This window comes from Platalea leucorodia, assembly GCF_965183815.1.
Source record: "Platalea leucorodia genome assembly, chromosome: 2".
NCBI lineage: Eukaryota > Metazoa > Chordata > Aves > Pelecaniformes > Threskiornithidae > Platalea > Platalea leucorodia.
The window spans coordinates 17,948,413-17,960,281 of record NC_138824.1 but is presented as its reverse complement, the minus strand read 5'-3'; the positions used below and the strand labels follow the sequence as shown (position 1 = coordinate 17,960,281).

Sequence of the window (11,869 nt, the reverse complement as noted above, 5' to 3'; positions counted from 1 at the left end):
TCCCCTCCCACAGCTGTTGCTTCCTCCTGTCAATCGGTTGCTTTTTAATTTTTTTTTTTTATTTCCCCTTTCCCTCTTTAGCCCTTTTCCTCAGGATAATTCATGTTTTTCAGGATAATTCATATTTAAGAGGATTCAAGGAGAGTTCAGTAGGGACTGTAGCAGCATTGCATCCCCGACAAGCACTGCTTGAGGCTGAGCAGAGGAGCCAGGGGGCTTTCTCTAGACTTCCCCAGCATCCACCTGCACTGTTTGGTGATGTTAGAGGGTCTGTCCTTGCCTTTATTATCTATTTTTGGTCTTGTTGCCCATGAATTTGTCTAAGCTTCTCGGAACGTGCCGATACCTGTGATCTGCAGCCCCAGCTTTGCCTGGAACAAGTCCTCTTTCAGTGTTTTAAACCAATCTTCTGCCGGTTTTATCGAGTAGCCCTAGTGCTGGTGTTACAGGATTCCATGGAAATAGTTCTGCCTTACTCTTTGCCTTTCTGCTTTTGTAAAGCTCAGCCACATCCACCCTTGAATGCTCCTCTCCCAGCTGAAGCCGGCAATTTGGTTTCCTTCACACCAGTTGGTGTGGAACCTAGCCAAACGGTGCTGGCGCCCCGCCAGCCGCCGGCACGGAAGCTGGGTGTCGTGGTAGGTGACACACCTTGGCCAGCAGTTTGGCTTCGCACCTCCCTTCCTTCAGAAGCAGTGGCTGAATGCCATCTGGGCCAGGGGGCTTACTGACATCTAGAGTACCTGTTTGGTGCAATAAATCCCACATATTTACCTCAGCTTGAGCCAAGTTCCAACTGCCTGCTACAAAAAATGCAGGTGTGGCAATTTTCTGAATACCTCCAGTAGTAGAAATCGCTGACTGCAAGAGATGGCAAATCCCGAGCTGTATATACATAATATTAGAAAACCATAATATAAATAAACCATAATATAAAAAAAAAACCCATAGCACATTCCCTTTAATTCTTTCAGCATCTCTTCTCACCAAGAACAACTATAACGCACTAATTTCAAAGTCGCTAATTTTCGGTGTTCAGTCTTTCAGACTACTAAAAGCAACCACACTGTGCTGCTCTTCCTTAGCTCGGGAGATGAGATTTGCTTTGACCGTGCCCCAGATCAGCAGACCGAAGCAGCAGCCTACGTGCCCCAACCGTTCTCTCTTACGGGTTTCAGATCGCACGCAGGACCCGGAGCACGTATCCAGCTGAAGTTATTCTAGTGATGGAGATCCACTATGTAAACAGAGATGAAATGCAGGCACCATGCCTACAGCTAGAGAGAGACCTTTACACATAAAGCAAGGAAAGAATGAAATAAAACCAAGTTCTTAGTTTATCAGAAGAACGAAGCAGGTTTAGCGCCTTTCTATTTAGGTCAGTGATTCTACCTGAACGATGATCAATTTAAACTGGTAGGAGCCGATGCAGCTAAGCAACTCCCGTGATAACTGGCTTATTTCTAGAGAGCACCTCCACCAGGAAAACCATTGTTGTGAAAGGCTGCGCTTTGCCCTAACAGAGGGAAAAAAAGTTTGGAAGTAATGGCAGCATGCTATCAAAGTTCTGCCTATAAGAACTGCCAGTTTGAGAATGGCCACGCGCGCTGAATACTCACTCAAAACCAGTTATTTATTCCATACAAATAGTTTTAACCTTTGCGTGTACCAGAAAGCACAAAACACTGATGTCAGCTGGTGCACTTAAAGAAAAAAGGAGCTGAAATGTAAAAAGAGATTCACATTAAAGGGCAAGGACAATCGGAGAAGAAAAGCCATTACAGTAAAAGCACTCCTTCGGGCGATCCGCTGTTCCCGCATCGCTGTTTACTGCAGGATCAGGTACCCGAAGGTCCCAACAATCTGGCGATGCCACCAGTAATGTTCAGTGACACTGTAAGTAATTTCAGAGACAAATCAACCAGAAGATTCAGCGACCCCAGTACATCCCAGTAAGCTACACAGAGACATAACCCTTTGTAAAAATGCCATGAACACAAGGTCAGACACCCTCAGACACTTCTGGCATGGCAGGCTTTGATAAATTCAAATTGAAAGACTACAGCTCATCTTTAAATAGAATTTGGAAGACTAAATAGCTCTACATATAACTTTAAGTACTTGAAAAATCATAACAAAAAAAGAACTGGAAGTCTTTACCTTTCTTCTTTTTTTAGTACTCTGATCATAACAGACTTTGGGACTTGGAATCAGGCAAATTTCATACAGTGGTATTTTTCAGGAGCAGCACCTTAAAAATTTTGCAGGGGAAGACACCAAAATACCTTGCTAAATGAGTAGTCTTTTATATTACATTTTTATTTTGCAAGAAAATAAATTATACAACTTAAAAAATAAAATTCAAAAATTAAGCAGTACATCAAAATAGTTCAGCTGGACTGCCATACAGAAACTACCACCATTCAAAATTGTACAGCATTATTAATCTTGGTAGTGGCACACATTCAAAATTGGAAATACCATACGTAGATAGATATTACAACTCAGGAACTCAAGTTTGCTCAACACTCCAGACTACATATAGTGTATATGACAGGAAAGCTTTCATGTATTGTTTATTTCACAAATATGACCTCAAAGAATTACAAAGATAGCATCCCAGTCATTTAGATGAAAATAGAAAACAGTTTGAGTTTAAGATAGCAAATCTTTCTGTAAAACTATCAAATCTTTTTGCCAATTGTATTTTTAAAATTTGCACTTTACAGGACAATGGCATCCCAATGCAAATAAATGCAACATGTGAACATTCAGAACATTTATCTTAAGTTTAAAAAGGTGAAAACGAGAAAGTCACATTGTCTTTTGGAAATGTAATTGCATTACAGTCGTAACAAACGAAAGATAGATGAGTGAAAATAGAAGCTAGGGACACCAACTGTGGAAAGAGGAAAATGGAAGACTTCAGAATTGAAACCGAGATCCTCATCACGTTGTTGGGACAGAGAAAGATTTAACAGTATTTCTTAATTAAACCCATTAAGAGTGATTTTTTTCCCCCCTCTTCTACACCAGATTTCATTCCATAGCTATTCACCGTGGCAGTGTGTGTGGCAACATGTTTTTCAGATGCAGCACCTCTTTAAGCTAGGTCTTTGGACATATATATTCATAGCTAAAAATTGCAGCTTTAAAAGTGCGTTGTTGCCATATTGCAAGTGAAGATTAGTTCATTTTCATTTAGAACTGAACTCTACCCTCCCCAAAAGAACAGTTTACCCCAGGTATCTCCCTGTGCCCCAGGTGATACTAGTTTTAAGTGCATATTGGTGAAAGTGACCTGATGAAGGATGCTAAACGTGATTCTGCATCTTGAACAAATTTGCTGGTGTGAGTCTCAGATTTAATAAAAAACCCGACATCCACTTCCGGTATATATTTAAAGAAAAATGACCATGTCACAGGCACATTACCGATTATATTTCTGCATACCAGGTATTGAGAAATATATAGATAACATTTAGGTTGTATCATTTTATATTTATTAGTTGAGGGAAGGTGCAGCTCCTTAGCTTTTAGCAACCTGTTGTTTTCTGCATACGCTCCGGCTTCCTAAACAGTTGTATCTGAAATGCCGTCTCTTAAACCTCTCTCTCAAATCTAAGTCAATGGCTTCAAAATCAGCATTACCCCCTTTGCAGCTCTTTCTGCGTGCCAATTTCACACCTCTTCTTCTCTACTTAAGGGTTGGAATTTTTTATGTTGGAAAAGAGCGTGCTCAGACTGTCATATTTTTCCCCAATTATCCCAAGCGAGCATTTATTACTTTTCAGTTACAAAGACCGAAAGTCTTGCAGGACGAAGTTTTTTATTAGAATTTTGTTTTCTAATGTTCAAATAGTTTTACTGATTAACTACACAGAGCACCACTTGCTTTTGATTCTGAATCGCAACACCACAGGGCCAACATAAAAGATGCAATATTTTTAAACAGCATCTACTTTTGAGCATCAGTAAAAGCATATAAGATAAGCTGCGGGATTTCAATCAATTGTAATCATCCGGGTCTCAATTTCTCCCCATCCCTTGTTCGTGAAACCCTCACTGCTGAAAATTTCTTACTCAAATAGATGTCCAAGTACACGCTGTTCTCAGGCAGTCACACTGGCATTTATATTAGTAATAGAGCATGCAGCCTGCTTAAGGGTGCAAACAGCCATTCTTGTAGTTTGCTTTTAAACCACTCTATGCTTTACTGCAACCATGTGAAAGCAAAACTCCTCCTCTTACTTACTGAAAGGTTTTCCTTTTTGACTAAAGTGAATTGTATCCTCTTCCCCCCTTTCAATCATCAAAGAAGATGAGACCTTTACGTGTTGTACTTGAACTGGTTAATTTAAAAAAAAAAAACAATCCGCACACTTGCGATTTATAGAAGAATATTCATACAGAACTGAGTAAAGCGCAACTTACCTTTTGTCCCAAGACAGGCACTCTGCTCCAGTGATTCATGTTATCAGTCCAGTACATGCTGGGACATTTCAGAGAGGCAGGCAGTGCCAAACGACTACTTAAGATGATTGAAAACAGAAGAGGTAACATTAAGAAGTTGAAATTCCTGATGTGTATTTGGCACTCTCTCTGCATACACTAAACAAGGTATTTTTCCTTAGCTTTTTACCATCTTGGTTAGAATTGTATTTCCTACCCTGCCAGTTTAAAAATAAAAAGCAGAGGGTTGGTTTTTCACAAAAAGATGTTGACTTCTAAGCAACAAACTAGTCCAATTGAATTACCCTTGCATGTATATATAAAGTTACCAATGAGGAATTAGTACAGGGATCTTCAAGTGTTATTTTCTTTCTGGGGGAGTTGTGTATCAATTACTCTTTAATGCATTCAGATATATGTAGTCATACTTAAATATTTGGAATACAAATATTAAATGTACAAGGAAATACACTTAATATTTCTGTTCAGTGTAACAGACCCACCCATGAAAACTGCTTTTAGAGTAAAGTATCAATCAAGAAAGCTTCACCTTCTCAAAAAGGATTGTAGCAAATCATCTGTCCAAATAAGGTAACAAATAACCTATATCCACTTGTTTACAGCAATCAATTTAAAAAACAATGATCTCTTGCTTAAGGAAAAATATCACCCATGACTTGGAATTGTTTTATGTCACTTATGTGTCAATTATTAAAATCCAGTTACTAGATTGAAGCACTGCTCTAGCCAACAGGTTTTAACTGTAACAAATACGTATCAGTTGTGATGCATGTGTTTGTGTCTCTCAAATGTCATTACATAAAAAGGATCAAAGGTGGACAGTACATTACTCTGTTGATCCAAAACACAAAAGTGAAAGTGCTACTTCTAGTCCTAATTGCATTTAAAAAAACAAAAACAAAAAACCCCCAAAACCCAAACCCAAAACAAAACTAATAGCAGTTCCTCAGTGCATGAATATTTGAATATTTTTTCCTTGTGCAAGTACTGGTCATCTAAAAACCCAAACCTGTATTCTTCCTGGTGGGTGTAAATCAAATCTACTTTAAAAAGTTCACAATGGGCTCTTCATGAATGCAAGTTTCCCACAAAACAGCATGCTGTTAAAAGTGTGCAACATGAAGGGAATGCCATCATGCTAGCTGAATGAGATTGGCAAAATATAGTCCTCTGTAAGGTAAGGCAGGGATTTTAATATGTAACGAAAGTCAAAACAAGTCCTTCTGCAGCACAAACTGTTGCAGCTGTCTGTCCAAGCACCCTTCCATTTATGTTCTCAGCATCCTGCAGAGTCCTCAAATTATGCCATATATATGAAGGTGTTGATATCCGACTCATCTCTTCTGATATATTTGTGCTCTATAAGCCATTCAATTTGCTCTTTTATCATTTTCTTTTGTGGCAAGAACATGTTTTTCAATATTTCTACCAGTTCAGTCTGAAGCTGGGCATTAGTAATTTTCTTCCGCATTTTCATTATTTGGATGATAGCCTCCTGGTGGGGGACAAAAGAAAAAAAAAAATTTTTTTAAAATGCCTGTGTGAAGTGACAGAGTAAACACAGCATTAATAGGGGGCTGCTGGTAAGGCAAGACCGCAAGGAAGTCTGTATTTTTTCGTTAAAAATAATTTCTCTCTCTCTCTCTCTCTCTCTCTCTCATATATATATATATATATGCTGCATTTCTTTAGGCTAAGTAGATACTGAACTGCTTTTACAAAGAAGTTGCTAAAGGAAAAGAATGAAGCACTGGCAAAATGCAAGAGATATAAGACAAGTCCAGTCAAAGGAGAATCTGCAGTTAAATCTTGTATCTAGAGTGTGAATTACTCATTAAAACCTAATGTTCATTCACTCTCTGAGCAGAAGTCGCCATTTCCAGGGTGACTTGTGGTATACCTTGTGAGTACCTCATGAAATGCACACTTGATATCAAATTGGAACTCAAAAGGAGTTCTCATTTCATAAATATGACCAGGCATTAATCCTTCTGCTGGAAGTATGGCCAAGACATTAAGTCAGGTGGTACAGTTCGCAATGTGCATGGCCTGGAATCTAATCTAACTGATAGACCTGCAATTTGAAGGTAAAATGGGATTTTCGAGACTCCATCATAGGTAATGATCTCTGATGCCCGAAAAAAATCAGTTTTTTTTCAGAACTGTCAGCTCAGAAGATGTAACATGACTGAAGGACAACCAACCACAGAGCGGGAAGATGCAGTTTGTACATCTAAGATGTACTTATAAACTTTCCCTCTAAAGAGAAAGCCTCTCAGAAAGTCGTACTGCTATTACTAAAGTGTGATCCCATCTCTGAGATTACTCTTTTCATACAGAGCAGTCAAAGAGATCTCAAGATCAACAGCACTGTTTGGTCATGTTGGTGGCTCAAGTCAGCCAACTTTACCATCTGCTGCCACCCCCCACTACACAGTTATGCCCTCACCACTTGCTTAATACCTGCTTTGTCCTCTTTAAAAATGATGATCTGGGACACCAGAACAGGAGGCTGATAACTACAAGTGCCCAAACACCCGTGCAAAATCCTGTATTCACAAAGGATCTAAGCCAAATAGCAAAAGTAAGTTCCAATGGGATTCAAAAGTATTCATTTCCTACGTTGACATCTGAATGTGGACAGCATGCAGTAGTGATAATACAACAAAAGAAATAGGGTAGTTCGATATTCTGCTGGCCGTTTACTTGCCTGGGTTCGTAATATTCTTAGCTGGACTATTCCTTCATTTTCCTCCTCCCGCATTCTCTCTGTAGTAAGTTGCAATCGACCAATCAAATTTATCTTGCCCCTTTTCTGAACTTTAGCGTTTTTTCTGAAAAAGTTGTATTGTACGAAAATAAGCAAAAAATACGTTTTCAATTAAGGAATGCCTGTTAAACTTCAATTACAGCAGCAAGGAGTACCATCACATGTCAGATATTTATAGGCTATTAGCATTGCAGCAGTGAGACAGCTGGCTGACAAATCAAAACTCAATGCCATCGTCTCTGCACAATAAAACTGTATATACTGCATTACAAAAAAAAAATCCATCAGCCGAAACTGACAGTTGACAAGTTATCAGTACTATTTTAAAGAATAAAATTTCAGAGAAATATATTTCAGTTTAATTATATAAAACTAGGGTTCTTTAGAGGAAGTTTTTACAACAAAGTCCAGGAAATTGGACTAGTTCATTTTCCATCAAAAGAAATGTCTGTCTAGCAGGAAAAGAAAAGGATGAATAACAGCTATTGTAACAAAGAAAGCTGATGGCATTCTTCAGTGGTCACCCACGAACTTTCTGTACAGCCTGTCTCTTGTCATGCCTGCTCATAATTTCCCAAAGCTCATGATCCTGATGACAGGAACAAACATCATGGCCCCGGGCAAGAAACTAAGCCCCAGGAAAGCAGATTCGTCACCTCCCTCTCTCCCCACAGATCCAGATGTCCAGCTGCTACTGAGAATGAGGCCCAGAATCTGAGGTTACTAGCAAGGAGCCAGTTCTAATCATAGTCGCTGATAATAGAGAGAGGCAAAAACCAAAGTAAAACATGCTGAATGCAGTATATACCACGTAGATAGTCTCTCTTTATACTATCTTACGCTCTGAAGGATTTCAAAGCACCAGTAAAAGAGCACTGCAATTCTCACTGAAATAAAGACACTCCTCTCTGGTGAAAGCCACACCAAAAATCCCAGCTTTTAACAGCATACCATATTATTAAGCAGTTTCACTTCCTTTTTTTAACTTATCGTTCTGCTTTTGAAGCTCTGTGTGTGTGTAATGATCAATACAGCACTAGTGCTCCGCTTACATGCTGTTCTTCCTATATGAAATTTCATGGGCTCATTAGCAACAGGAAGACAGCAAAGCCTCCAATTCTGCACCTCATCCCTAGGTGTTTAAGAAATTTAATTTCACAGAAATCAGACTCATAGAAACATTTGTCTGAAGGGGCTGCTGGAGGTCATCTAGTCCCACCACCTACTTGAAGCATGACTATCGCCAAAACTAAGCGAGGATAGGGCAGCAAACCATGTGTCTAGCTTAAATCTTGAAAACTTTCAAGGACAAAGGTTAACTTAAAGTTAATTCCTTTAATTATAAAACAGTACGTTGTTATTTTACTTTTCAAACATCATCTTACATTAAACTGAACTCCTGGTTCACCGAGAAGAGGGTTCCTTCTGTAAAGTCTTTGGGTGAATTGACTTGAGGTTCATACAATAAAACCTGACGTTTCAGCTTTGGAAATGCTACAAGAGACTATAGAGAAAAGGGGTGGGGGGAAGAATGAAAATAAAACACCAGACTTTCTAAATGAAAACAATTACTTTTTAAGAACATAGTTCACTGCTGTGCAGACTGTAGTAAGGGAACCACAGAGCCTTGTTTCAAGCTGCTAGAGGGCAACACGAAGATACTAATAAAGCCAGAGAGGGGACACAGTTTACCAAATCTCCTTCTGAAATGGGTTAGCGTAAGTAAAATCATACAAAGTAGTAAAATGCATGAACTCAGAGCTACAGAAGTGGTGTTAAGTCTGATTTGTGTGATTTCTCTCTTTATTCTTGAGCTAAATAATTAAGTCTGATAGACCAAACACTGAAGTTATTTTTAAGCAACATAAAATTATCAGGTGCCACTGATTTCCTAGAATTAGACCTGTCCCACTCCAAAAACCACAATCATAACTATGTGCTTTAGGCAGTATATGGTCAAAAAGATATTGCTGTTTACAAAAGCTTAAGTTAGATAACATTGGGTAGAGAGAATGTGTTAATGTAAAGGCTGTGTGTGCTCAACAGTAGTGCAAGGAGCCAGCATTACAACTGATTAATTAGCAAGAAAGGTGTTCACATTTCAGTTTCAAAGTGTTATCTGACAGCGCTTTAAAAATACTAATCCAGTATTTCTGAGTACAAAGAAAATCAAGAAGAAATCTGTTTCGAGAGAAAGGGAAATACCCATAAAGTCCTCCTAAGTTCTGCATCAGGGAGTTCAGTTGCCAGTTTAAGATTCTCAAAGCTGATCTTCTCTCTGGGTCTTTGGTTCCACGCAAACAGCACAGCTAGCTGAAATGTTGTTACCTCCAAGTCATACTGGCCAACCTCATTCTTAAATGTTATCTGTGAATAGAGTGACAATTTTACTTATAAGCCTTTCTGGATCACAAGCTTTCTTACTATTATAAATATACAGAAGGTACCGTCATTGAGATTGATACACCCAAAACTACATGCTTACAATTCCATTGGACATGAGGTGGTGCCAGTGCAGCTTTCTGCCACTGTGATTCTTTTTATAAAATTCTTCAACTTCTGGGATTAGATCTTCTAATTCCGTGGGCAGCGAGACAAACACTTTTTCAGAACTTCGGGACCAGGCACCAGCATTTAAAATTTTAATATTCACAGAGTCAGCTGTAAGACAATATTGGATTATATGAATATCTCCAGGTATAACAGATAGATAAACAAAACGCATTTTTTTTTTTTTTCTTCTCGAAATACAATTATGGAGGACTGAATTTTCAGAAAGTAGCAGGGTGTCTACCTATTTAAACATTAAGGTACTGTATTGATGCACCACTGGCTTTCTGCCAGCAACACTGATTGAAACGTCTGTTTTTTTGGCTTGCCTCTGCAGAGCTCCTTAAGCCCTGATGCAGCTTTATAGCTGATGCTTGTAAGCACCACACTCAAGGGTTTTCAGCAACAGCAGGTCCAAACCTGGATGTTTCTCAGCCTCTCTCATCAGTGAAATTTAATCTCAGAAATGTGATTTGAGCTCTTCATAGCATGCATCCGGCTCTCCTGCTGGCAGGTAAAGGAGGAGCACAGCATGAAGCACTCATGAAGAATGATGAGGGCATAAAAGAAGGGGGTAGTGCAGGCATTCACCTGGTTGATACTGATTCAAGCCCCTGCTTGGAATTTAACTACAAGAGTAGGGAGTCTGTATCTACAAGATTGCTCATAATGAAAACCCACAATAACCTACAGAATGATATAGCTCCAGTGCCAACTCTAAGAGAAAGCAGTCTACAGACACTTCCAATCTAGGGGTAACAATGCCCTGAAGACTATGTTCAACCTGCAGTTGAAATAATTTTTAACTCAAGATTCAACAGAATCATTTTTCACTAAGAGAAATGAAAAACAGCAAATCGTTTTAAAACAATACCTGGTAAAGCAAGTTTATTATTTTTGTGCATTTCTTTGAAGGCCTGGTTCAAGTCTTCAGACACTTTGATATCCTGGAACATTCTAGCCAGCTTGTTTACATAGTCTGCTGGCATTCCTACTTCCTGTATAAATAAACAGAATGCTAAACTGTGACATAGACAAATGTGAACAAAAAGCTTTATTTTTAAAATAATAAAAAAATGAAGAGCATTAAAGTACGGAGGTATCATCACTTTACAATAACAGTTAATCTGCAATGCAATATAAAGTTTTTTTGCATGGATCATAAGTAGTTACCCCTTAAGGGCATATGATGATTCTTTTAAAGAAATCCAAGTGCTCAAGAACACATGCATGCATTAATCCATGAATTCTGAGATTTGAAGGAATGTTTAAGGCATGCAAATAATATTCTAATCTACATAAAATTTCACAATTAGAACACATCTCAAATTATTTACATACCTAAACAACAAGTACACTGCATTTTGCTCATTTGCATATGGAATATATGAAGGCTTCAGATAATCATATGTGAAATATTTTTAAATCTATCACTACCACTATTAGGATCAACATTTCTCTTCGAAAAGCGCTAAACTGTTCTACTTGCACAAAGTATTCCAATAAAACAGAAGTAAAAGATGTCCTGAGTGGCCTGCAATTTAACATAGAACTCACCTAAGCAAGAAGGATATCTAAGTTCAAGAGTGGGAATTAATACCACAAGCAAGAGGCACAACCAAAGAAAGAAAGATGTCAGGCTACTTACTCTGAGCCATTCCACCATATTCTCCTCAATTTCACTATCAGCCGATATATCTAATATCAGGCGTCTTGTTAAGTGAGCTTTGTGATATCGCATGAAAACATCTTTATTCTGTACATATTTAAGTACCAAAAGCTGTCAAAAAAGTAGATTTTAATATATTTATTTGCATTGTCAATCAGACAAGTCTCTGAATGCTGATTTAATGCCACTGTAGACTACGAAGTAGAAAAAGGCTACTTGACATTGCCTTAAGAGCAACTGTGAAGTACTATCACAGTCATCAGTTATGAATCTTTCATAATATCACACTTCCAATTTCTTCATTTGTCAACCATCAAGAACCTTCTCTTAAATCAGCAAAGACATTGACACCGGTATGGACAAGTCTCCTGTATTATTTTCTAGACTAACATTAGTTACTGTAATAC

At 38.4% G+C, this 11,869-nt stretch overlaps 1 protein-coding gene across 8 annotated transcripts in view; it reads right to left on the bottom strand.

Moving 5' to 3' along the window:
• Positions 1-2,282: 2,282 nt before the first annotated feature.
• Positions 2,283-11,869, bottom strand: part of CUL5 (cullin 5) — a 34,453-nt gene continuing 24,866 nt past the window's right edge. For 4 of the 8 annotated variants that reach the window (XM_082303757.1, XM_082303753.1, XM_082303754.1 and 1 more), the window contains 7 exons: positions 11,442-11,573; positions 10,668-10,791; positions 9,729-9,904; positions 9,449-9,610; positions 8,629-8,747; positions 7,184-7,307; positions 2,283-5,968 (listed from right to left, as the gene is read on the bottom strand). In XM_082303757.1, the coding sequence (XP_082159883.1) occupies positions 5,774-5,968; positions 7,184-7,307; positions 8,629-8,747; positions 9,449-9,610; positions 9,729-9,904; positions 10,668-10,791; positions 11,442-11,573 (1,032 nt within the window). In that variant the 3' untranslated portion in view covers positions 2,283-5,773. The remainder of the gene's footprint in view (positions 5,969-7,183; positions 7,308-8,628; positions 8,748-9,448; positions 9,611-9,728; positions 9,905-10,667; positions 10,792-11,441; positions 11,574-11,869) is intronic. The other 4 variants (XR_014227390.1, XM_082303758.1, XR_014227389.1 and 1 more) reach the window with 4 other exon arrangements.